Source organism: Chinchilla lanigera, unplaced genomic scaffold (assembly GCF_000276665.1).
Source record: "Chinchilla lanigera isolate Chin_1 unplaced genomic scaffold, ChiLan1.0 scaffold00064, whole genome shotgun sequence".
NCBI lineage: Eukaryota > Metazoa > Chordata > Mammalia > Rodentia > Chinchillidae > Chinchilla > Chinchilla lanigera.
The window spans coordinates 1,105,474-1,121,663 of record NW_004955465.1 but is presented as its reverse complement, the minus strand read 5'-3'; the positions used below and the strand labels follow the sequence as shown (position 1 = coordinate 1,121,663).

Here is a 16,190-nt window from a genome sequence, read left to right as displayed (position 1 = left end):
AACGCTTGCAGGATTAGACTGAACACATCAGATACTTAGAAACTTCCCTATTATCTATGATGGAACGGGGAGTAAGGAACATGGGGAGTAAGGAACATGTGTCTACTACTCCCCTCTACTTGACCAGGGTCAGTTGACATTAACAAAAGAAGGCACCAGGCTGTCATTAAGTATCCACTGATGGGTTCTCTCACCTGGATGTGCACCACCTCTGACCCACACTGGTGAGGCCTTACTCAGGAGCAAGTGATGGTGGTGGCTGGCAGGGACCACACAGCAAAGCCACCTTATGATTCTGGAGGGGCTAACTTTCAACTGATGGTTCACACATTTTTTAAAGTTGGCAAGTTTTTAAGGTGCTACATACTGCAAGTTTGTCAGCTATAGGAGAAATGGCAATAATTGCCACAACTTATCCCTTGCTGGGATGAAAAAAATAGGAACTCAGGGTAACGTATCAACTAATGGTGGTGTAAGGGAGAAGCTGGCAATTTCTGTGTAAAGTCCATGTCCAAACTTTATAAGGGTTCTCGGTACAATCACCAGCCAGTCCTCCCTAAGCACTGTGACAAGACAGTGTAAGAACGGTGACACATGGCTGGGAAGGCTCCATATGGCTTAACTCCACCTGGGTTCACAATTCACACTGCGGTAGCAGGAAAATGGTAGAGGAGAAAAAACTCCCCAAAGGAGTGAAGCAAAAAAAAATCAGAAAGCAACCCAAGACTTAGAGGTACAAAGGAAAGTAAAACAGGGGTAAGAGTAAAGGTACACAGATTGGTGAGAAAAGTATGGTTTTAAAAAGTGGTCAGTGGGTTAAGATTATTAAAATACTAATGATAAACACTGAAAAACTAATATAAAAGGTTCACAAGGAAACAAGTATCCTTGGTCCCAGGAAGTGAGAGGTTCACTATCTCTTTTTCTCTGGTTCCCAGAGGCATGTGGTTATGAGCATCTTTCAACTTTTTGGACAGAGGAAATGTGTAAGATTGATGTACAATTATAAATTACATACTATGCGGAGCAGAGCCTATCTAATTTGTAAGTGTGCACAGACATAACCTTGCCATTAGTTGATAGGAATTACACACATACAGCTTCTGCCATGCAGCACTTCTGTGTAAGATTGTGTGCGTCTTGGATGATGGTCCTAATTTCTTTGAGGACCCCCCTAAAAAACTGGCCATTTCCAAATTCTTTACAAGTTTGTGCCTAGTAATTGTATATTCATGGCTATCACAGTGCTGTACTTTAAAAAAGACACAGTAAACTAGTTTTCCCTACAATGGCAGTAGTTTCTATTTTTACCAGTAGAGCTAAATGGATTTTGTATAACCAAAGGAAATATAAGACATTAACCAAAGGAAATTCATTTTATTATATACAAATTCTGAGTTTAAGAAAATGTGCCGGGTGTGGTGGTCCACGCCTGTAATCCCAGCACTCCGGGAGACTAAGTCCAAGAGGATTGCATGAGTTTGAAGCCAGCCTGGGCTACAAAGTGAGCTCAAAGCCAGCCTGAACTGCATAGTGAGACCCTGTCTCCAAAAAAAGTAACACAAAGGACACGGGAATTATTTCCAAATGTATTAGTCATTAACAAGTAATGAATTAATGAACTTAAGAGCAAAGAAACGTAAGGCTAAATATGAACACTTACTGCTTCCTTCATAGTCCTGCCGTGAGGGTCCTGGCCCTCATTACATGTCCCTGGAAGCATAGCCTAGACAGGAGACTTGGAATCTACTCTGTGACACTGCCCTAGTTTTCCTAAAATAGTTTCAAACATGTGACTAAATGCTCCCAAACCTCAGGGCCAAATAGCACAGCACTGACTGACAAACTGGCCTAGCGTCCCATTTTATCCAGCGCACTAGAGGAGTCGTATGCAAAGATTGCCTCGTCTTAAATTATCTTTGAAGAGCACTGCCCAGAAATGGAAAGCTTTACATACACAACCAACCAGTCCCGTAAAGCTTACGCAGAAATGCAGGCATGGGCGCAGGGTCCGTACAGAGGACCCACACTCTGTAATCGCCCTGCGGTGAGTGAGCGAGCCTCGCTTCCTGCACACCTCCGGCTGAGCTGGGCTGTCCAAACTGCTTTTCTCTTCCCTGCCCTGTTCTTTGGGTAAGGACGTGCAGCTCAATTTGGTTAGCTAAACTGATTCCAAGGATTGCTGTTGATGGGGTGCTCCGGGCAGCCCTGTGTGCCTCTGTCTTAAGCACAGTGGGAACAGGATGTGAGTAGCTCAGGTCATCTCTGTCCCGGTAAACACCACAGGCCCAGAGGCGGTGTGAAAGAGCGCTCAAACACCAGCCAGGTACCCTGATCCCTTCCAGCCATTCACACTTTCCACATATTCAAGCTCTTTCCCTCCTTCACCTCACTAGGCGAGCAAATGCCCCGAAAGTTTTCTGACTACTTCATTTTCTCCAAGTTTACCCTGCTGCCCTCTAGGCTTGCTCTCTTGTGAGCCAAGTGTTAGAACTGTGTTGTCATTAACACCCCAAGTTCCACAGTAGCCAGGTGGCTCTAAAACCCAGTGCTGACCTACCTGCCGCAGAGTAGTGTCCCACTCTAAGCGGTCTGCACTACCGCAAAACCAGACTTTGCTTTTCTCAGTTGGGCTGTTACAAGTTAACCCTTTCCCTCAGCCCCAGTCCGGTCCTATCTGTCCTGCACTGGCTCTAGTCCACACCTCACCTCCTGCAACTGCTGAACTCTCAGCCCCTGATGACTTCTCCAACAGCACGCTGGCCTCCACTGGCCACACCCTTCCCTCCAGTACTGGAGGCAGAGCTGTGGTCCAGCCGACAGGAGCATTTAGGCCGGTGCCCCCTAATTCCCAGCCTAGACAGGAGTGGCCAAAATTACTTCTATTTAGTTTTAACACAAGAACCACCAAAATATCTTACTCTGAAGGAGGTGTCTCATGGCTATCAGAGATGCTTACACACACGCAACACCTTTGCAGACAGTAGAAGATGCTTCCCAACCCCTCACCCCTTAGAAGCCATGTAGTCGGAATTTGAGATAAAGGAGAACGGTTTCTATATTTTAAGGTAATCTTGTTTATTTTATTTTTGTGTGCCTGGGAGATGAATTCAGGGCCTTCCAAATGCCAAGCAAGTGCTTTACAGAGCTACATAAATCCAATTTCATGATTTAAAAATACAGAAAACAGCCAGGTACAATGCTACGTATCTGTCAACCCGACTTCTTGGGAGGCTGAGACAGGAGGATTGTGAGTTCAAGGCCGCCTAGGCAATACACTCAGAATCCTGCACATGGACATAAACGTTTCCCTGTATGATTTTACCAAAATATAAATGTTAACACAAATACCTTCTCTCAAATAATCAGAGAATAATTCAAGTTGTGCTTTTTGGCTTTACTCACCTAATATTGCACTGTTGAGAGCTGAGCAGACGGGTTCTCTCTGAATTGGGTCAAGCTGATTTCCAACCGGGCTATTCCAAGGATCTGAATATGCTAGTAAACTGAAGGCATCCTGATGAAAACAAACAATTTGATTTTTAATTCAAACAGTTCAGCTGCTACACTATGTTCACAGTGGTTCTAAGTTGAGAGAAAGTAATCTATGACTTTAGGGCACTAGGCTTCTGGTTTTTTAAATTTTATTATTTCCATTTAGGGGGGTGGTTTGCTTTTTGCGGTACTGGGCATCAAATCCAGGGCATCTGCAGTGAGCTCCATCACCAGCCTTTTTAAAAAAAAAATTTTTTTGAGACAAGGTCAACTTGCCCAGGCTGGGCTCAAACCCGCAATCCTCCTGACTCAGCCTCCCCGAGTGGCAGGATCACAGGTATACACCGCTGTGTCCAGCTAGACTAATGCAACCTCTATACCCAGTTACCCTGTGTGTGGGATGCTCTGTATTTCTGAACTACTAAATTGTGTGGCAAAGCCTAGTTCATTTTTCCTGTGAACAACCATTCTTGTTCACCTATCTCACCCCTTCCCCACTCCTACAACACATGGGAAAACAGCGGAAAATACTTCGAGGGGTGCGCTGATACTCATCAAGGCAGGGGAAGAAAGCCTTCAGACCGTTTATCGTTTGTTACCAGCGTTAGGAATTTGACACTGAAAGGCTAGGGCCTGATATCTCTTTTTTGTTTTGAGTAGGTATGGGAACTGGGCCAACCCTCTGAGACAGCTGCCACAGGGACATTTCCTCAAACAACTCATCTTGCCGTAGGAAGCATGCGCTAAGATGGTTTCAGATGTAGCTTCAAGTCCAAGCCCACCCCTAACTAGACCTGTGGCCTCTGGCAAGTAACAATCGAAGTGCCAGCTGCATTATTTGTATAATGGAGATTTTACACAGGTCCTATCTCAGCATCAGTTATGGACTGAATGGGGTTAGCAACGGCAGCTCACTCTAATTTGTCAATGTCTTAGTATGCCAAAAGTCAACACCCTACCCACAGTAATAACAACGTGTGTGCGCACATGCATACATGCACACACACAAGTATAAACAAATGGCATGAATATAGGACACTTCCCAATTCGGAAGGCAGACATGGGAGAGGCGCTAGACAAACTAAACTTGTGACCTCAAGCCCGTAGCACTTCAAAATGCTGACGACTAAATTTTCTAAACAAGCCTCCTAGATACAGTTGCTCAAGCAGTCAGATTCCACTCCTGTTATCCAATATTCCTGCAGCAGGAATGGGGAAAAGGCCTCCTGGCCAGCTGTGCTTGTGCCCTTTCTCATCCAAACAGGTCTCTGTTCTTGGCCGCAGGAATAACGCACAAAGCAATCTGAAGTCAGTCCGAGCCTGCTCGTGCCCAGAAGCCAACACAGGGCTCTTCCCGTGGATTAGACTGCTCAGCCTTCCCTTCCGGTTAGTCTTCTGCCCCAACAATAACTGTTCTGGGAAGTTATTTACTATTTTGTACCCCCTGCAGCTACTCATAGGGACTGGGTCCCGGAAAGACTCTGCATATATTGGCTGATAATAAAAGCTTCCTCATCTAAAACTGGATGTTTTATGCATCCCACAGAGCTATCTGGCTCTATTTCCTCTCCCCACCCCAATTCAAAGGTACTGTGGAAAGCATGTATCCTTTGAGGTGTTACGTACATGTACTGATGCCCCACATGGAATGTAATCATTACGTACTGCCAACATGTACTAATAAAAACTAAAAGAGAAATGATACACCCTGGAAAGCTAACTCTGACTTTCTAAAGGATGAGCTCTGCTCAAAACCTAATTCACCCCATAACCATCTGATGAGGTGCGGTTACGGTTTGGATCTAAAAGGGCCCCCAAGGCCTCGTGTGTTTGGAAGGTGACTAGAATCGAGGCAGAAGATCTGGCTAGCCCTTCGGAGGTGGGAACTGCTCAGACGTGACAGGTCACTGCTGGCGTGGTCTCCCCAGCTCCTCCCTTCTCTCTCTGCTTCCTGGCTGCCTCCAGGTGGGCAGCCTTCCTACCCTGGTTCCTGTCTCAGCCTGCTGAACACGGACTGGAACTTCTAAAACGTGAGCCCAACTACTCTCCTCCCTTAAGTTTTGGATGTTAGGTATTTCATCCCAGCAACCAGGAAAGTGACTAAGGTGCCATCCTCACAGTACAGATAAATTTAAAAAGATATACTGAAAACTCGTAACTGGAAATAATTAGTACATCAATCTTCAAGTATGAAACTGTCCTCAAGGGCGTACACCCTCGCACACCACCATAAAGAGGGAATGTTTCAGTCTCAAATCTCAACATCATACCCTCCAGTATTTAAAACACAAGTGTCACAGAAATAATGTAGTGTGCGCTAATACTGTGTGAGGCCATGTCTCAGGCACTAATGGATCATCTCATTTAATCCTTGTGACTTTTTGAAGTTGGAATTGTGGCCATCTTACTGGAGAAGCAAGCAGTGACAGATTAAGATCACATAGCCTAGTAATATACTGTTTTTAGTAAGATGCCATTTTTGTTAGATGCCAATCTAAATATTAAGAGGTAAGAAGTAAAAAATTTTGCCATTCTATTTTACTAAAGACAGCTGCCAGACACAGTCGTACAGACAATAATGACAAGCACCTAGCCACTGCTTGAGGAATTCACACGGTTGCATGGGGCAGGCAGGCATAAAAGGAGAACATTCAGCATTTTAATAGTAACCTAACAAATAGATTTAGAGTACATGCAAACTGAGGCCAGTGAAAGGCGAGAAAAAGCATGGTCAGCACCATGGGTAAGGAGTTAGACCCTAAAATATCCCCAAAACCACACCAGAAAGCTTAAAATCTTTTCATCCAGGCAGTGGGGCTTTAAATACAATGAAGTGACAGGAGTAACAGTTGGTTTTACAAGAATCACACAGCAATGCTATCCTACTTGGCCTGGAAGTAGAACACGGACTGAAACCCCCCAAAGCAAAAAAACTATACAATGGGGCGGGGGGGGGATTACATCATTCAGCTCCCAGTAAACATCTCAAACATCACCTTTCTTTATAAAACAAAGTGAAAACCAGCAAATCAACATTATTTAAAACCCTGCTGTAACACTTAACTGATAATAACCAAAGAAATGGAAAATATGGCAATTTTCAGCTACTAACAAGTCGTAGCTCTGAAGTAGGATTAAAGTAGTAGCATCATCGTTGCTGGTTAGCTGGTAAGGTTCTGGAAAGCAAGACAGCAATATGTAGCAAGAGCCGCAACAAGACTCTTATCTTTTGACTCAATTCTATTTCTAGGACTTACCTCACTGGCATAGTTTGAAAGATATGATGATACTTGCAAAAAGGTGTTATTAAAGCACTGGACATAAAAGCAAATAGAAAAATACAACACAGCAATGCTTGAACTGATACAGCAACACGACAGATACTCAGCTATCAATTTTAAGTCATGTACGGAAACTGGGAAAATTGCTCTTTATAACAGAAATAATGCAAAATAGTGTCACTAAAGTTACTAATTATGTAAAATGTATGAGCGTTAAGGCACCAAACTGAAATTACCTGAAACACTGTGCTAACATGGGCTATGCTTTTACTGAAAAAGCCATTGTGGAAATTTCTGAGGGAAATGTGACATCGTTTAGGTAAGATTCTCACACTTGGCTTAAAATCTGGAGCAGTTTCTAAATAGGGTGAATCTAACTAGTTCTATTTCTGTTTTGGTTGCCTGATTCACAAAGCTCCCTGGGGCTGGGGCTGGGGCAGGGGCTGTGGCTGCTCACTCCTGCCCGACTTGAGTGCCTGCCACAGGCCTCAGCACACAGCACAAGCTCAGTAAACAGGTGCTGCACAAACCAATTCTGGCAGCCTCGTGGGAGCTACTGGAGAACTAAGCAATAGGAAGCAAAAACAAAGACAACAGGAAAACAGAAGATAGAAGAAGTAAGAACGAAGAGAAACAGTAGGCTGCCCGCTGCTGCAAGAGCTCCCCACCCATTTGTAACAGCAGGGGCTACCCACAGGCTGTGGTCAGGAAGGGGAGGCCACACACACACACAAACACACACACAAACACACACACGCACGCGCGTGCAATATAAAGCACGTACATAAATCTTACATTCAAACCATTCTTCATGTAGGTACAGTCAGGGGCTGCATAAAGCCCTGTACAGTGACAGACCACAAACATAACGGTGGTCCCTGGAGATTATAATGTAGCTGAAAATTCTTATTGCCTAGGGACATCACAGCTGTTGTCACATCTTTGCACACGCCATTACCCATGTGTCTGTGGTGACGCTTGTAAAAACAACCTCCTGCGCTGCCAGTCATATGAAAGTACAGCTCATACAGAAATGGCCAGTACACCACAGCAGTGATAATGATACTGATAATAATCAACTGGGGTACCACACGCAATGCCAAAATTCACACCACGTAGCCTAGATGTGTGGCAGGCTACAGCACTGAGGTTTGTGTAAGTACACTCTATGATGCTTGCCTGATGACAGTATCTTATGGTTAAGCAACATATGCAAATGTTGCTTAACATTTGAAGCTTATGCAAATCCCAAAACATTACGATTTTTAAAACCCATACAACTACATGTGACCCTGTGAAGAATAAAACCTCACCTATAGGGGCTGGGGATTTAGCTCAGCGGCAAAAGCGCCTGCCTTGCAAGCGCAAGGTCGTGAGTTCGGTTCCTGGTACCGGAGAAAAACCAAAAAAAAAAAAACAAAAACAAAAACAAAAACAAAAACCTCACCTATAGCAAAAAGGTTTTCAGTTAGCCATTGACTCCTGCAGCCTTGTTCTCTGGCTCCTTACACAGTGGGTCAGTTACGCACACCATCCCTACCTGGCCCAAGATAATGCTGGGGAACGAACGAAGCAGCTCCGAAGATAAAGTGTCTGAAAGCAGCTGGCAGTTGCTTACAAGTTAGAGATGTAAAATCAGCCACCCACCCATCTTCTTCAGATAAAGATGAATTATAACTTTACATAAGTCAGTATATCATCAAAGAATATCTTTGAGAAGTGGCCATGAAATACTTTCTGAGCTTCATGCAAATTAGAATCTAAACAGTAAGCTGATGTAATAAATGGAATCTTAAAATTTTCAAAGATACTATACATAAATCACACATTCCTTCATCCTGCTCATTTAGGATGAAGTTTTAACAGGAAAACTAAGTCAAATGACCTAATGTAAGAACGTCAAAGTACCCTTAAAAAGCATTTCACATTCCCAAATACGTTATCTACTAACACAGCAGTTCTGAACATGTGGTTCAAGAAGACCCTTTCTCAAGAGGGCTGTGACGTCAAAATTATTTCATAACACTAACATTTACCTTGCCCTTTTCACTTTCATTCTCATAACCAGACAGCGGAGTCTGCAGGTACACGACGTGGGATACTCCAACAGACTGAGTGCAGAAGGAGGTATGAGAATCCAGCTCATCCTCTATTAAACCAAGCACTAAAAAGATTTACAAAAACATAAAGCAATGCTACTTCTCATGGGGGCAGGGGGATAAAAATGTTATTTAATGGTTGCATTTTAGAATCAATTATTTTAGTTTTAGGATTTAAATTTTAGTTTTAACTTCTAATATGATAAATATCAGTCCATCCAATCCATTCTAACCCACATAAAGAAAAACTCTGTGAATCTTTAATCACCTTTAAAGGATTCAGACACCAAAAATTAAGAACCACTGCCATAAAACACCCTCAGTACCTAACAAAGTAGCACTCAAGTTTCCCAATGGACATTTTAGGCACCTAAAACGATAACAAGCCTAAGCGTTAAGTTTCTTATCAGAACTCTTAGTATCTGGAAAAGCTGTAAAAAGCTCCAAAGTGATGTACATAGGAGCTATCTATTAAAAGTGATGTACACTCTAAAGAAATTTTTAAAAAGAGGGAATTAAGATATAGTCTAACCTTAGAGAAAATGTGACTCTTTTAAGACAAAGATGGACAGCTATTTTCCTGCTATATGAATGTGTCATGTGACTGCTTAAAAACTATTTCATTTCCATTATCCACCAATTCCTTTTTATTTAGCATTAAAAATTCATAATTTAACTTCTTTTGGTACCTCAGGGTCACCATCAGAAACAGCAGTTGCTGAGCTGTGTAGCAGATAAAATACTAAGCATGATGAATAAACTTCTCTTCCCTCCTCAGCTACTGAAACACCAAGAGTGCAAAAGCCTTTCACTGGAAGTGATATTACAAGTGGCTCTTTAACCCACCCTAGACTGGGCAGATCTATTACAGCCGCGTAAGTGCTGTACACAGCTACCACGTGGGGAGGTGTTTACTTGACTGACTGTACTAAGTGCTACTTGGTGTTGCTGATGTTACTCAGTTCAGGTCAGGAAGGGATGGCAGCAGTCTCCAGGGCACCGGCATTTCCCCTTTGTTTTTGAGGTACTGCTTATAAAACACTCAAATTTAGAGTCATTCAGCTGTGGAAGAGTCTGTATCCCTTCAACTAATAGCAACCTGACTTAGTAGAAAAATCCATCTTCAACTAATACACAACCTTGTAGCTAACTTGCTGAACTACTAAAATTTTATCCCTCTTACTATCAATCAAGGACACCAACCCAGAAGAGACGTTAAAATGTATTTTAACCATTCTGGCCATGAAAAACACCCTATTCTTTCTTTCCTTCTTTTTTTGGTACTGGGGATCAAACTCAGGACCTTGCACTTGCCAGGCTGGTGCTGTGCCACTGAGCTATATCCCTGGCCCTAATCTTTCATTAATCCCCATAAAAATGTAAACCAAGTACTTTACATTCAATTTGCTACAACCCTGAACAATGTTTACTAAAAACTGTCTCAAATTTATAGTTCTAGCAGCACATTGACATTTCTCCCAATTACACAGTAACTCTGCCAACTGTACAGCTGAGAAAATAAAACTAGAATTAAAGTAAACTAAAAAAAAAAAGGCACACGGCACCCATACATAGCTGGGCTGGGACTTACACTGCAGCATGTTTTGAAATCCAGTGCTCTTCCTACAGATCACAGCTGCCTAATCCCACGACATTTTCACTCATAAATGGGTGAGAAGTTGTGGCTGGCAGATCAGGTCTAAGCTCCCCTGCAGGAATTTCTAGCACAGTGCTCAGTGTTTGACAAAACTGCATCTCAGTTCTGAAATGCCCCCCAAAAGCTTGGTCCCCAGTGCAGCAGTGGTCGTGGTCCTTGGGACAGTGACTTGATCATGAGAGCTCTCACCTCCCACTCAACCATGGTTTAACCACTGGCGAATTCACAGCTTACTAGGCTACCGGGGAGTGGTGAGACTGAGAAGTGGGGTCTAGCAGGAAGGTCACCCGAGGCACAGTCTGAAGGGCACAATCTGTCCCTGCCACCTTTTTCTGTTTCCTGGCTGTCACAGTTTCTTCCACACATACTCCCCCCATGACATTCTGCTTCGCCTCATCCAGACACAGCCGCGCCAAGTTGGGCTGAAACCCCTGCAACTACGCCCTCAAGTAAACTGTTTGATTTTTTTTAGGTGTTCTGTCACAGATACAGGAAGCTAACACAACATACTTACCTTCAACATTTTTTTGTTTGCCGTATTCTTGCCACACTCTCTCCTCAGCTGTTCACTCATTGCTTGCAGCTCTCGTCCAAAGTGGATCATTCTTTCTATGGCAGCCTGACTTCCTCCACACAACTGGCGTCTTAGCTGACTCGAGTCAACTTCTGCAAGCAAAACAAACAATTTTACTACCTATGCAGTGAAGAAATGAACTTAACATTTCTGCAACATTTTGTGTACGGATTTAGCAACTACTTCTTAAATACTTCATCTACACACGCAAATTTTAAAAATTTAATATGGAACTCTGTAGCTAAAAGCAGTATTTTTTCTGGGTCTCAAGAGTATAGGATCTAATATCCAGCATGCAGCCAGGTGGTGATCGCATTCAGTGTTAGAATGGACCCAGCATGTCAGGGAAAACTTCATCAAAGTTATGAGAAATTCTCTAAAGCTGTAGTAAGCAATATTAAAAAGGTAAAATGGAAAAAAGCCAAAACAAAACAACACTGCCTCTGAGGCTGCTTTAAGTGACAGAACAGAGATGGAACAAAACGTTCCCGGAAGATGAGAGATTAAATGACTCCAGTAAAAACAGAGAAGATACATTTTACCAATTAAAGCGTTAATTAAACTATTAGAAAAAAATTACCTTTACAAAGTACTTTATCTGATTAACAATGACTGACAGTATAACCATATAAATCCCTAGTAACATATCATTAATATGATGAAGATGTGATACTGGCTAACATTTACTAAGTACTTCACACTATGAAATAAAACTCAATTTAGTCTTCACAATGACCTATGAGAAAGTTATTTTACCCATTTTACAGATGAAGAAACTGAGACACGGAGCACTTAAGTACTTTGTCCAAGGTCAAACTGGCTAGTAAGTAGCAGTTGCAGAAATCGAACCCAAGTAATCTGGCTCTAAAACTCTTGCTCATCATCACTAATGTTAAATTATTTGTGAGGGTGAGTTTCCTGACCTCTAGCAGAGTAAAACTAGGCTGCCTTTTCAGCATTTTGAACAAATACATTTTAATCAGAAAATACCAAGAAATGTACTGTTGCCACAGAATTTTAAGAGATCATTTATAAGCCTCAGTAACTTTTACATTTTCCATTTAGCAGGAATGCTGGCTGATGGTTTAAATTTAAGGTATAATCCACTGCATAAATTTCCAACAAAATAAAAGTATGCACACAGCTATAACTTGAACTTTTTGTTAAAGTGGGAGAGGCCGTAATTGAGCACCTTCTATGTGCCCAACAATACGGTGCATCATTACACATTTGTATTAAATGATTTAAGAAATTCTATTTAATTAAAAATTTGTAACATCTTCTCTACTCATTTGGCTTTACTGATGATATCAAAATAAATGCAAAAATACTTTCATCTCCAAACTTAAATACCTTAAAGCAGTGATAGCGAACCTTGTAAGCTTTCAGTAATACAAACAGCCCGGAGCCCGTGTGTGGCACAGGTTCGCCACCACTGCCCTGAAGGCTCAGCTCTAGGCCAGCTCCGCTGCACTCCCGGCAGCCAGACGCTGAGCCGGAACAGCCAGCTGAGCCAAGGAGACGATCTGGCACTTCACAAGCACAAGTGGTGCTACTCTCCAGCAAGCCAATCTCGGGAGAAAATGCAAGTAACATGTATTGAACTTTAAACTTTGATTTATGCTCATCAGCTGTGAATCAGTACAAGTAAAAACATAACCTTGTAGCCATTATTTTTTATTAAAAATGTAAGAAATATCACTGCAGACCCATTTCGGTGTCACAATCTTCCATTTCGTGGTCATGTTTAGAGCTACCATTTAGGAAACCATTGGATGAAGTTTCTCCAACTCCATTGGAGTAGTGATCTGTTTCCATGTCTACATCATTACTGAAAACGAAAAAACAAACCTAATTTTAGAAAAATCATATTTGCAGCTTAGTTTAAAATAAATTGCTACTCGACTACATGCCCTACTTGTAAACTAACCTCGTAAAGCAATGGCATTCTGCAAAGAAGGTATTTAGTTAAATTAAGGGAGAAGTACAACTTTTAACAAATTCAGAGTCCTGGACGTAAGGGACAAGTACAACTATACTGTACTTTATGACTCCACATCCATACAGAAAAATCATGCTTCTATTTTTCAAACTCTGACCTACACTTCCCTCTGAATCAATCTCTGCCCCTGAATCTCCCCAGGCAACTCCTCTGCCTCCAGCATTTATTTCTGAAATACAAGAGAACAAACCCCGCTCCAACAAACTAAAAGAAATCCCACTCCTGGAACCCACTGCACTTCCTTCTTGCCCTCAAATTCAAACCACTTCCAGAATATACTTTCAGCTTTAACATTTTGGACTTTATCTTTATGACTTCAAAACATATTACGGTGGCACAGGCCTGTAATCCCAGCTACTCAGGAGGCTGAGGCAGAAGGATCACAAATTTGAGCCCAGTCGGGGCAACTCAGTGAGACCTTGTCTCAAAATAGCCTGAGCAAGGTCCTTGATTCAATCCCCAGAATCACAAACAAAACCAACCAAGCTCCCTCAAAGGTAAACAACACTTCCAGAAACTGCTTACTCTCCTCTGCTCCTGCCTTTCCAGCACTCAACACTTCACAGGCTTCGCTGGCCAATAGTTCCATCGCTTTGGTAAATCTGAACCTGTACTATTACTTATTTTAGAGATGCAGTCTGCCAGGTTACCCAAGCTGACTTTGACCTCTCAATTCTCCTGCCCCATCCTCCCAAGCAGCTGAGATTAGAGGCACCTGGTGTTCATTTTAAACTGTTGTCATGGATGATGTCCCGACAGTTGCAATCGTCAACCACCCCACACTGAATGACACCTTTGCGCCAGTGACTCCATACTGAAGTGTACTGATGTATACAGTACCTGGGGTGCTGAAGCTTGCAATCCATACCCTGTCAGACCCAACCACGTATTTACAAGCAACAGTAAATATCTTTATGATTTCCAAGAAGACTCAGGTAATAGTTATGCAAGGAAAAGCTAGGAAATGTTTAAATAAAAATGTTTCTAAGGACAAAAACAAATACATATTTACGTGTAGAAAAAAATTAATACAGACATAACAACTACCTAAAACCCTGGGCTGAGTGTGTGCACACAGATATGTCTGTCAGTCTGTAAGCTCAAGACAGATCAGGGAAGATGGGAACAAAGGACCTAGAACTCCAGATCAGTCTTATTTAGTCAGAAAAGCTTATTTATTATCTTGACAAACTTTTAGAAACGATAAGAAAACCCAACTTTAAACATGTTCCATTTAATGAAAATCCTTATTATCACTGCTTTTGATGGTTTAATAATGTACTAAACTCTTCTAACAGGACAATTCAGTTTAGTATTTGAGAGGCAGTTGATCATTTATGCACACTGAAGGCTGTGGCATGTTCTGTTTGGTACTATGCAGAGTATCAAACAGCTTCTGTCCTCCAGCAGCAAACACAAGGCGAGTTGTGTTACACAGTGATCACAGTCAGTGTTATGAGGAAAGTTAACTGCAAGGTTCAATTCAGCACAGTGGGGATGTGGCCCAAGGAAAATATTCTAGATGTGGCATCTGAACTTGAGTTTTGCAGCCTGAACAGAAGTTAGGATGGGGGTGTCGGGGAAGGCAAGGGGATGGAAGGAAAAGCACAAGTTTGCAAGTCACAAATCCTGGGAAGTAACCGCAGCTCTGCAACTTACTACCTACTAATTATTGACCTTTTAAAAGAAAGTCACTTTCTGGTATTCAGCTCTACATCTGTAAAATGGTTTCAACAGTTAATACCACCTACTGAACGAAAGCCATTACGCCCCACAAAATAATTCTTAACTGTTTAGCAGCCTAAAGCAGTTCACAAGTTTACTTGCTTTCCCTTCTCTGCTGGACAGAAAGGTGGATGCTGAGTCACCAGCCCACCTGGTAAGCTGAACTCAAGTAGTAACATGTCTGTTTAACAACTTCCCGCCATGAGGCTAGCATTTAAGAGATAACCCAACAAGTGGTCTCTAACCTTAACCATCAAGCAAAGGAGACTACCAATGTTAAAGTACATTTAAAATTTCTTTCATAATTTCTTTACACCATATTGTAATTTTACATTTCCCAACGTCAGTGCCACTGTGAAAGACGACCCCGACCTTCTCACCAGTCAGTTCCTTTCCTGATGTTCTCTGACCACTTCTGTGATGTTCCATTATATCCTGTAACCCAACAGCACTGTTACAAAATTCTGTCCTGTATGACGCAATAATACATAACCTAGGAAGTTCATCTCCAAATTTTCAAGCAGGCTCCTTTCTGTAGAACATCTGAAGTAAGATTCTATGCTAAAAGTCAGGATGCCTCTTCTTCAATAATGAAGTGCTGCACTGATGAATATTAATATTCCCCCTAAACCAAATGTGATCAACTGGTTGAAATTACAGGACGAGGGCCGGGGATATAGCTCAGTGGCACAAGCGCCTGCCTGGCAAGCGCAAGGTACTGAGTTCAATTCCCAGTACCAAAAATAAATAAATAAATAAATAAATATACATTTAAACAAATCAAATTATAGGATGAAACCAGTATTAACTGACTCAGATGCTGAACAGCTAGACAGACTGAATGCACACAAATCTGCTCAATTACACTTAAGGATTTCCAGTAGTCATGAACATTATACCTAAATACAACAAGGTTCACAGATAAGCTTTCAAAAGATTTTGCGTGAAGTTAGCTACACTGAACTCAGCAAACATTTTACGCATTTACTTCCCAAAAACACACACACAGAGAAACTAGTTCCAAATTTTTCTTAACGGCAGAGGTTAAACATACTACTGTGTCTTAACTTGAAAACAATATTAACGTGATCATATAGACCGATCTGTGGCTGGCAGGAACACGACGAGCAACCTCACCGGAGGGAAAAGTGTTATATGGGAAGAGGAAGCACCTAAGGAAAGAGCCCATGTGCATACTAGAAAAGTAAACAGCTTCGGGGAACTTACTATTCCCTACCCTTCTGACTCTCTTGGGGTTTGGGAAGCCCCATACTTCCAATATTAGTCATATGAGTCCTTTCGAAATTATTAACAATGATGACACCAAGAAGTTGCTGGCTTATCCTCATGGGAAAGC

The 16,190-nt window shown here is 42.1% G+C and overlaps 1 protein-coding gene across 1 annotated transcript in view; it reads right to left on the bottom strand.

Moving 5' to 3' along the window:
• Positions 1-16,190, bottom strand: part of Ranbp9 (RAN binding protein 9) — a gene marked incomplete at its 5' end in the record, with an annotated part of 80,176 nt that overhangs the window by 1,161 nt on the left and 62,825 nt on the right. Inside the window, 3 exon segments of the mRNA XM_005398797.2 lie at positions 3,406-3,517; positions 11,047-11,198; positions 12,816-12,937. Coding sequence (XP_005398854.2) covers positions 3,406-3,517; positions 11,047-11,198; positions 12,816-12,937 — 386 coding nt within the window.